The sequence below is a fragment of the Condylura cristata genome, unplaced genomic scaffold (genome assembly GCF_000260355.1).
Source record: "Condylura cristata isolate star-nosed mole 26May11 unplaced genomic scaffold, ConCri1.0 scaffold00023, whole genome shotgun sequence".
Taxonomy (NCBI): Eukaryota; Metazoa; Chordata; class Mammalia; order Eulipotyphla; family Talpidae; genus Condylura; species Condylura cristata.
Genome location: NW_004567124.1, coordinates 1742186 through 1752921, shown reverse-complemented (window position 1 = coordinate 1752921; position 10736 = coordinate 1742186). Strand labels below are relative to the sequence as shown.

The 10736-nt window shown below is 52.3% G+C and overlaps 1 protein-coding gene across 1 annotated transcript in view; it reads left to right on the top strand.

The window, feature by feature from the left end:
• Window positions 1-6147: 6147 nt before the first annotated feature.
• Window positions 6148-10736, top strand: part of NR2E3 (nuclear receptor subfamily 2, group E, member 3) — a 6545-nt gene continuing 1956 nt past the window's right edge. Inside the window, exons 1-7 of the mRNA XM_004687624.2 lie at window positions 6148-6229; window positions 6731-6857; window positions 7016-7119; window positions 7211-7459; window positions 7593-7774; window positions 8572-8818; window positions 8994-9099. Of these exons, the coding sequence (XP_004687681.2) occupies window positions 6148-6229; window positions 6731-6857; window positions 7016-7119; window positions 7211-7459; window positions 7593-7774; window positions 8572-8818; window positions 8994-9099 (1097 nt within the window). The remainder of the gene's footprint in view (window positions 6230-6730; window positions 6858-7015; window positions 7120-7210; window positions 7460-7592; window positions 7775-8571; window positions 8819-8993; window positions 9100-10736) is intronic.

Here is a 10736-nt window from a genome sequence, read left to right as displayed (position 1 = left end):
TTATTTCAAAATATTTCCTTAGCTCCTTTCTCAAAAACAGAACGACTATATGGAACAGTATAAATATTCTAAATTCACAGTTTTCTGCAGAAGAGATATGAATTTATTCTTAGGAATGAAAGAGTACATCTTTACTTCACCCTTGCCTACATTTTATCCTGTCTTCTTCTAGGGTTTTCATGTAGCCTTCACACTAGAGCTAATTACACACACATATACACACACACAATTATGTGTAAGAAACATTTAACATGCTCTAAGTGCAAAGAAATAAGTCCCTGATTCCAGTATATCCGTGAAATGACACAATCCATGATTCATGAGCTGGCAAGCAGCAGGACAGAATGAACTGACAGCCGGGGGATGCGCACAGGCAGGGCCACTGAGAAGACACCAAAATCAGCCCAAAATCAGCCTGAAGTAGGGGCCTGGCCATGACGAAGGCTGAACAAGAGGGACCGGGAAGGGGCATCAGAACAGCCCGTGAACTACCTTCAGGACTCAGGGGAGCCCTCACCCACCCATCCCCACCTTAAACCCATGACAAGAGTCCCCTGGGCAAATGGGAGGCCTTGGGCCGGAGGCCCAGCCTCCTGGGCTGTGGCAAGGGCAGAATGCAGTCAAGGCAGGGGTCCTTCAGCTGTTGCCCAGCCTTCTACTCCCCCTCCACATTAGTTAAGCATTAGTTAAGTGCTATCCCTACTTGTCCCCGATTCCTTATTCCCTCCTCAAAATGACAGGGAGAAATGCAGAGCAGCTCTTCATCCTCACATGTATTGACATCTAACAATCTCTTCATAAGCACTACTATTATTACTCTTACTGTTAGTAGTAGTAAGATTTCTTTCAAGTTAGTCATTCTCCTTTTGAGAAAGAAGTGCTTTATTTTTATCCTGGTTATAATTGAAATATATACTCATCATTACACATTCAAACCCAATAAGTAAATGCCGGAGGCTTTTCGCTGTGTTTTTATTATAACTCAGCTAGCGTGGAGAAGCCCACCTCTCAGAATGTCAGGAAAAGAGGGAAAATTGGATTGTGAACAGTGTCAGTCATCTTGTTACAGGGCAGGGAGAGCAGCACCCCTGAACCCCAAACCTGCCTGCTCTAAATAGGTTCTGCCACCCGCCCCATCAAGACAAGACATAAGACCTTTAATGGAAAGGAACTTTAATACAATCAGTGTGCAATACAGGGAAGACAAGGAATATAGTTTCCAAATCAAACACCTGAAGTTACTTATCCCTCCTGGGTAAAAGTCCATTGGATTGGCCCAAAGCAAGGCCTGAAATCCTGTCACAAGCCTAAAGCACCTTCCAACAGGGACCCATGAAACAGGGTCAGAAATGGCCAGACAAGTCTGGGAGGAAAAGAACAAAATCAAAATCAAGATAAACACTGCCATAGTCAACCTCCCCATGGGGCTCTCACCCACATCGCTTTCAACCAGTCCAGGGCCAAGAAACAAGCACGGTTTCTCCATCACATGCTTGCTGCTCCATGTGGCTTCCTCAAGTCTCCTTCTGGAGCTCCTTGCAGCCAAAACACTGTGGGCATCTTTCCAGGCAAAGGAAAGAGAAGCATCCGTTTGAGACAGAGCATAGCTGTCCATTAAGGCAGCGCACATGCTTTATGTAGCCAGGCATCTAAGATGGATGTTCTGCTAAAATTGCTGCAGGAAACAGCCGTATAATTAAATCTTGGTGAAATTTTCTGTGGGATGGTTTCCTGGAAGCACAATTGCTGGGTACTAAACTGTGGGTATGGGCAGCTATCCTTTCTCAGAAATGGTGAAAACCCTGTTTGGCAAAAAGAGAGAATTTCAAAGGAAATGCAGAATAAGACAGATTTCCTGGAGCAAGTGCCGAGAATAAGGCCAGCCCAGGAGCCACGCCTCCTCCCTACAATGGCACCCCTGGCTCTGGGCTGGGACTCAGGACAGGGTTGACAGGATGGGCAGGGGGCTTAACTCTGGGGGTCTTCAGGGCCCAGAAGGAAGACAGTTCCACAGCCTTTCTCACACACCCACCTGGGCTGCCAGGGCCCAGCCCCAGCGCTCCTGGAGTCAGAAGGAAGTTGCTGACCTGTCGCCTGGGGGAATAATTGTATTAGTGATAAAGTGGCCTCTGGCTGCTTTGTCAGCATATTCAAGGCTTTGGGCAGAGAAATCCTTTGGCATCTGTTCCAGCAGCTGGTGGTCACAGATCAGGGAGACACCCCTACCCCACTGAGCTCTCATCCAGTCCCCTAGCACAGCCACAAAGAGAGGAACTGGGCTGGGATCAAAATGATGTGAGGGAGCAACAAGATAACATCTAAATGTTCATCCAACTCTGCAGGTGGCTCTCATTTCAATGCACTTAATTTTTATCTTTCTGGGTAATAGATCCAACTGGAACATATCAGGAAAATAAAGACCAGTTAAAAATAACTTCTGTCGGGGCCCTTCCCAGTGGTGTAACGGGTTAGAGCACAGCACTAAGAAGCTAAAGCCACTTCAGCGTGAATTTGATCCCCGCCTGCCCGGGAGGCGGACTGCTCCTGGCTGCAGTGTACTTAGTCAGTTGGCCTGTTCTGCTCCCCACTCTGTGTCTGGTGAATCCTCTCACGGCCCCTGCACCTCTGGCCTGTACTGCAGTTCTGTATGCACAAATAAATCTTTAAAAAAAGAAAAATAATTTCTGTCCACTAAGTGCCTAGTGATTCACATGTGCAACTGAAATGAAAATCTGAACCCAGTCCCTGGAATCTTCCATTGTCGCAGGAAGGAAAGTTAACCTAGCATGAGCTTCTACATTAAGGACATCTGACCATTGAGATGCCTCTAGAAAGAGAGTAGATAAACCGAAGTCAGGGCAGACTGCCTGGAGGAGGTGAGCCCTGAAGGATAGGATGGAATAGGACACAGAGCAGGAGAGGCAGGGCTCAGAAGAACAAAGACTCATGGGGTCCCTGGGTCTCTCCTGTGCATTTGCTGAAGGACCCACAGGTAAGGGACCCACAGGTAAGGGACAGTCCAGGTGTCTATCTTCTCTTGGTAAATGCCACCCTGCTAACAGTCTCTCCCCTCAGCTGGACCTGAGAACTCCCTCCTGCCCCCCGGAGTGAGCCTTTCCAAAGTGGTCACACCCAACCTCTGGCCTCCCAGGCCCATCCAGTTGCCTCCTCCCTGTCATCTTCCCTTGTGCTAACCCCTGCCTTTCCTCTTCTTAATCCCCCTGCGGCTCCCAGCAGACACATTCTGCACATTTTAGAGAGGATGAAGTCAAAACGCTGGTGGTGGAAAAACTGGCCTAAGCCTACACCTCTGAGCCAGAAGGGAGTGTGCTGCCCTGAAGCCCTGGGTGCTCCGCTCTTTCAGGTTACCCCCACTCCAGGAGAGCCCCTCCTCCTCTTTGAGCACTGGCTGCCACCCCCTGCAGGCCTTCTCCAGTATCAGGACCCAGCTTATACCCTCCTCCAGCTTTCCCCTCTCTCTTGGCTCTTGTAAAATGAATCGTAAAATGAATGCTTAATAATGTTCTTTAGTATCTCCCTTGACAGAATAAAAAGAAAGAAAAGAACTCCCTTAATGTCACCTTCTCCCTTAATGTCACCCGTCTCCTTCCCTTTTTAGCCAAAAATGAAGCGCAGTTCCTCCCGCCCCCCAGGGAGGCCTGCTCTCCTGAGGACCAACTCACCCAGGCCGCCAGCACTGAACGCCACAGAAGTTGCTGAGAGGCTTCTCCGAGGGCACCAAGGGAGAGCTGGAAAGTGGACATGAGAAACAGTAGAGCCCCCTGCTCATTCCGTGGCTGTGTGACCTGAACAGATCCCTTCAGGTCTCTTGAGACTCAGTTTCCTCCTGTGTTATTAGAACTCAGCAGTAACACAGCTTCTTAGCAGGGCTGTGAAAGCCTGAACATGAACAGTGGGCCCCCGTCTCACTGGCATTCTCACTCCGACTGGTGATACAACGTGCCCACAGGATGCCTGTCCTGGTGGATGCCGCCAGCCTGGACTGTTACCCTTCCCTTGCTCCAAGACCCCCACTGGCCTCAGTTTCCCTCTCAGTTTCTTTGCCTCGGCTTCCTCGCTGCACTTCCTCCTTTGCACTGGAGATGTTGCAAAGGAGGGTCCCCAGTGGCTGCTGTCAGAAGAAGGCCTGAGGGAGGACAGAGGCAAAGAAGGTCGGGCCAGGCCCCTGGCCTTGATCTTCTGAGGCCCTAGAAAGCAGATTACCAGTAAAGGCCCTCGAGTTGACCTTCCAAATCCCAAACAGTGCTTTCCTGTCACAGCGAGGGTTAACACCCCTTATATAAGGACACTGCCCCACCCCTTCTGGGCTTAACTCCATGGTCCTTCCAGAAGTTTCACACTGCCCCTTCTCTGGGTCCACACCCCAAGGCTAAAACAACCCAGTATGCCTCCAGAGATGGGATCAGGTCTTCCGAGGACATCAGGCACCTCCAGACCAACATGGGGTTTTCTGCCCCATCCAGGACATGGACAGGGGTAGAGAGGACCATGGAGGGTGAAGTGGGAGTGAGGGCAGAGGGCAGATGGACAGGGAGTCCCTCTGAATTGCTCTGTTATCTTCTCAATAACCCTGAGATGTAATATATTATCTTAGCGTGTTAAGTATCTCATAATAATATATAAAATAATATGCTATCTGCTGATACAATATAAGAATAGCAGTACCAAGCTCCATCTTTTACTATGTGTTATAAAGTATCAGGCACAAAATACTTGATGGGTTTTCCTACTTAGCTGCCCCAACTACCCGATAGCTATTTTTTTTTTAAGATTTATTTACTTATGCTTACAGAACTGGGGTACAGATCAGAGGTGTAGGGGTGGTCAGTGGATTCACCAGAGACAGAGTGGCGAGCAGAACAGGCAGATTGACAAAGTGCACTGCTGAGGGGAGCAGCGGGCGGGTCAGGAGAGGGCAGCTGGGAGCTGGGAAGGAGGCAGGACTGACCAGCTCCAGGGGCACCTTGGCAAGGCTGCCGCGCCCTGTGGGTCACCTCCCTGGCAGGGATTGAACTCATGCTGAAGTGGCTTCAGAGAGTATCATAATGTGGTGCTTTAACATGTGGTGCCACCAGGGAGAGCCCTCCCACAGATACTTTTGTCATTCTTTTTATAGGAGAGGAAACTGAAGCTCTGACCGACACACAGGACTCTCAGGGACACACACTGGCCTTTGAGGCAGCAGGGATACTGACTTGGGTCTGTTCTCTGCTCTCTCTACTCTTCTGGGCTCCACATAGACACCCCTCCTTAGCGCCCTCCCTGGGAAGAGTGGGTCAAAGGCACCTGAGAACTGGTCACCAGGCACAGAGCTAGAGCTTGCCTTCCCCTCTTCGCCTCCCCCCTCCGCAGGCCCAGCCCAGCCAGCTCCCCTTTTGTGCGCCCATCCCCCTCCGTCCTGAAAGAGACCCTCACATTGGGCCACAGACCTCCCTGCCTCACACTATCCCAGAAATGTGGGTTTGTGGACATTCCAGGGGGCTGGCCAATGCCCCAAACCCTAGGCCCAAAGAAGTCCCCCATCAACAGGTCAAGTGAGAAGCAACAGGATGTAGAGCTTGTCCTCCCCAGGTGCCAAGCAAGTCCCACGTTCCTGTAGCCATATAGATACACACATGTGTGTGCCCACAGACCAAAAGACTAGCGTCCTATGGGAAGGAGCACCACGCTGCCCTTCAAAACTTGGCAGTGGATGGCAAATACCTGGAATGCTCAGGGCAGAAGGGACCTGGGACACTGGGCAGCTGGGGGCTGGGAAGGAGGCAGGACTGACCGGCTCCGGGGGCACCTTGGTAAGGCTGCAGGTGTGGCCAGCTGATCCTCTCTGGAGACAGTAAAGATTAAGGGGATCATAAGTTGCGTCCAGCGCTGCCCTAGGAGAAATCTCCAGGAGCCAAAGCTGCTTTTGTGAGGGGCAGTTGACACAGCGGACAGGAGGCAGGAGGACAGAGAGGAGAGACAGGGGGAGAGACAGACAGAGGGAGACCTCCAGGGCCAGATAAGTAGAGTCAGAAGAGAGATAGGGCACGAGTGGAGAGGCAGAAGTGGGGAGGGAGGAGGGACTGGCTCAGCACCCAGAGGCCGCCTTCAGGGAGGAAGGCAAAGGCTGCCCAGGAGGAAGCCAGCATGGCTGCAACTGTGCCAGCAATGGAGGCTGCCTCCAGGAAGGCGTGTCCTGACAGCTGGAGCCTGGAGGAGGATCTGTCAGGTATGGCTTTCTGAGGCCAGCTCTGGGCCCTTGGGGAGTAGCCTGTGGGCTGGTGGTCTGCAGGAACCACGACGAGAGCCAGAGAACGCAGGCCCAGACCCAAGGGCTAAGGGCACACATGGGGGAGCCTTTGGGCAAACCCAGAAGCCTGGACACAGGCGGCAGAGCCCAGGCTGCACGGCTCAGCTGAGCGGCAAGGAAAGACGAGAGAAGCGCCTTCGAGACCTTCGAGACTGGCCGCAGGGGCTCCTGAAGGTGATGCTGACAAAGCTCTTGTGGCACCGTGGGGTCTGATGTCACCTGCAGCGAGAGGTATGGGAGGAGGAGGGGAAGTAAAGGCAAGGCGAACCCACTTGCGGGCGGGACTCCGGTGTGCTTAAACGCAGGTGCGCAGGAGCCTGAGGACAGGGCGGGGCTGAGGGGTGGAGAGGCCCTTGAGGAAGGGGGGATATGACCCGGCTGCCCCAGCCTCACCCAGCTGGCTCAGCCTCTGCCCCTCAGGTGCGGGACCCTCACTCCAGTGCCGGGTGTGTGGAGACAGCAGCAGCGGGAAGCACTATGGCATCTACGCCTGCAATGGCTGCAGTGGCTTCTTCAAGAGGAGTGTGAGGAGGAGGCTCGTCTACAGGTGCAGCAGGGCGCAACCTCCTGGCTCAGGGAGTGCAGCTGGCTTCCTGTCCCCGATGGACCCTGGGGAGGGGTGGAGGGTGTCTGGAGAAGAAGAGGACAGGGCAAACATGGAGTTTGGACAGGACATTGACACCTGGGGCTCCCCTCCGTTGGCAGGTGCCAGGTTGGGGCAGGGATGTGCCCAGTGGACAAGGCCCACCGCAACCAGTGCCAGGCCTGCCGGCTCAAGAAGTGCTTACAAGCAGGCATGAACCAGGACGGTGAGACAGTCAATGAGTGGCATGATGGAACTTGGGGGTGTATGACCAGTGGTGGGGTGTTCTGACCCTTTCTGCCTCCCTCCCTCCCTAGCTGTGCAGAATGAGCGCCAGCCAAGAAGCACAGCCCAGGTGCACCTGGACAACATGGAGCCAGACATGGAGCCCCGGTTGGAGTCCTTGGTGGCTCCTCTGGCCCCCACAGGGCCCAGCCCACGAGGTCCCATGTCTGTCTGTGCAACCAGAGCCCTGGGACCAGGGGCCCTCCTGCCTGCAGGCCACCACCACTTCATGGCCAGCCTTATAACAGCAGAAACCTGTGCTAAGCTGGAACCAGAGGATGGTGAGTGGGAGGATGCCTTGGTACTGAGGAATGAGTACCTGAGTACCCGGGCTTTATCCCTACACTCTGGGCCCTGGGCACCCCTTGCCACCTGCCACAGAGCAGGAGCTGATGCCACAACTTCCTCTTACAGCTGATGAGAATATCGATGTCACCAGCAATGACCCAGAGTTCCCCTCATCTCCCTACCCCTTACCCTTCTCGTCCCCCTTCAGCCCAGACAGCACCCATGAGACTTCAGCTCGCCTGCTCTTCATGGCTGTCAAGTGGGCCAAGAACCTGCCTGTGTTCTCCAACCTGCCCTTCCGGGATCAGGTACAAACATGGAAGCCAATCAGGCCGGGGGGGGGGGCACACACCTCCCTCTGCAGGTGATGACTGGGGACACACAAAACTGGAATGATGACTATTGGGCGCCCACCTGTCTCTGAGTCAGTATGATCAGGGGTATGTGTCTCAGATGGGGATGGGGTGCACATTTCTGAGTGGCGATGGTTGTGAGATGGGATTTGAGGACTGTGTATAGCCCCTGGGGTCTTCTTTGCTCCTAGACAAACACTCTCTGGTCCTATGGATGCCCTGTACTTGACACTTAATAGCACGAGTGGGCACCCTGGCCTTCCTTACAGGATAACGCCTCTGACTTCTAGCTAGGGTTTCAATCCAGCCTCCTCACCTGTAGGATACCTCTCTGGGCCTCTCCTGGGCAAGCTGGCAGAACCTTCTCAATAAAGCCGGGAAGAGAGCAGCACACTGAAGCGCTGAGCCCTTCCCAGTGGCTTGACCGCAGCAGCTCAGTAGAGTCAGGTTGAATCTCTTGACTATACTTGAACTGGAAGTGCCCTTGTTGGGTATCCTCCTGGTCACCCACTCCCATGTCTCTAGGTTTTCCTAAATGTTCCAGCCACAGTATCTTGGAACCCCAGCAGCTGGGCTAGATGGTACCAAATCCCAGAGCCCTGGGTTTGATATGGGACAGAGGTTAGAAGATGGTTCTGGGCACCAAGAAACAGTCCTGCCTTTCCTAATGTCCCCAAGAAGGTGGCCAAGGTTCAGGCTGAGCCAGAAGTGCTGCGTATCAGTTGTCACACTCATCCCCTCTCTGAGCACAGGTGATCCTTCTGGAAGAGGCATGGAGTGAACTCTTCCTTCTCGGAGCCATACAGTGGTCTCTGCCTCTGGACAGCTGTCCCCTGCTGGCCCCCGCCGAGGCCTCTGCCGCCAGTGGCTCCCAGGGTCGGCTAGTGCTGGCCAGCATGGAGACGCGCATCCTGCAGGAAACCATCTCACGGTTCCGGGTGTTGGCAGTCGACCCTACAGAGTTTGCCTGCATGAAGGCCCTTGTCCTTTTCAAGCCAGGTAATTGAGTGTTTGCCCAAGTCGTAAGAGAGAAGAGGTCAGAGGTGAAACAATGGGGATACCAGTGACTTCTCTTTGCTCACCCTGCCCACTTCCACCCTACATGGACAAAGATGTGTACAGAGGTGGGGATAGGGCAGGTTGGGAGAGGGGCTCACTATATGCTTCTCTCCAGAAACACGGGGCCTGAAGGATCCTGAACAAGTGGAGGCCTTACAGGACCAGTCCCAAGTGATGCTGAGCCAGCACAGCAAGGCCCACCACCCAAGCCAGCCTGTGAGGTGACCTGAGCACCAGCCTACCTGCCCTCCCATCCCTTCACTTCTTCATCCTCCTCCCCCAACTCTCTGACACCAGCTCAGGCCTGCATCAGGAATCAGGAATTAGTTCAACCAGCACATGCTCAGTTGCATCTACTGTGTGCCGGGCACAGTGCTAGGCCCGGGGAGTGGGACCAAAATGTCCATAAGACAATGTTGCTGTCTTCCAGGGGTGCCTGGAACAGTGATCACTGAAGAGGAGAGTCCTGGTCAGGTATGGAGGGTTGCAGGTATCCGGAGACAGAAGCTCATTGGAAACAGAGGGGAAAGCAGACCCAACGGGAACTTTGTGGAGGCAGGGCTGGACTTGGAAGGATGGGTAGGTCTAAAAGAAGAGATCATCATTCACAATGGAGGGAGCAAATATTACTGTGTCCTCAGGACACGAGCCAGGTATGGGAGGTGGATTGCTGCCAGTGAGACAGTGGGAGGTTAAGTCAGGATGGCACTGTGGGACCAGCCTGTTGAGGCCTTGACTGGTGTTCAATTCCCAGCCAAAGCCATGCCTGATTAGTGGGCATGAAGGAGCCATGCAAGCTGTTGAGCAGGAGGGTTGTTATGCACAGAAATGAACTTATTGCAGGTTGGTGTGCTGGTGATACAGAGCTCAGTACCATATAGGAAATTAGGGGAGTCTCTAGAGTTCCTTCCTTTGGAAGTGGTCACACGATGTGGAAAGGAGAGATGTGAGAGCTTGCAAGAGTTGGAATGGGTTGGAATTGGCACTTGGTGGATGTAAGGAGCAAGGAAATAGAAGTCATGTGAGAGAAGGGGTGTTCAAGAAATAAAAAGTGAAACAGAAGGAAAAGATAACTTTGAAGGTACATAAGGTCTGTGGGATATGCAAAGGAACATCTTGTAGGGATGTACTGTACAAGCCACACACATGCCCTGGCCAGTTTGGGGAACAATACCCGCAGGCTTGGAGTGTGGTAACGGATGGGAGTGTGAGGGAGCGGGAACTGTGCTTAGGAGTCCCAGCGTGGCCACTGCAGATACAGTGCAGACACAGGGAATTGGCATGGCTGGGTCATTGACCTCCATCCAAGCATCTCTAGGCCATTTTAGATCCCATTATCTGCATTCTCTTGGGATAGCCAAGTTCTCTTTGATGAAGTGAGCTAGTGAGCATTCTTAAGTCATTTGTTACCTGAGAAATGGTTACAAGGAGAAGAGGTGGTTTAAGAGGAGTCAAAGCATACCAGTAATACACTGTGTTGTGCAGAACAATTTCTGCCACTTAGGAGACAGAACAGCTACTCTTCAAGACTTGATGTCCATCCTAAGAATGACCATCTCAGATACACATGAGCCCAATAGTCCTCTGAGGCCGAGTTTTTGTTGAGCTCAACTTCCAGAGATGTAAAATTTTTAAATGTTGAGATTTTCTATGTTGTTTCTACAACAACTTATTATCAGCTATAGGCAGGATGGAATATTGAGAGAGGGGCTTTGGGTTCTCTTAAGACAGTGTAGTTCTATTTTTAAAAATTGCAGTATCACGGAATATAATTTTCATCATAACCCAACACACAAATATTCTGAAGTAAATTTCCATAAAATAATACCATCTTTTTTGTGTAGTTATATATATATAT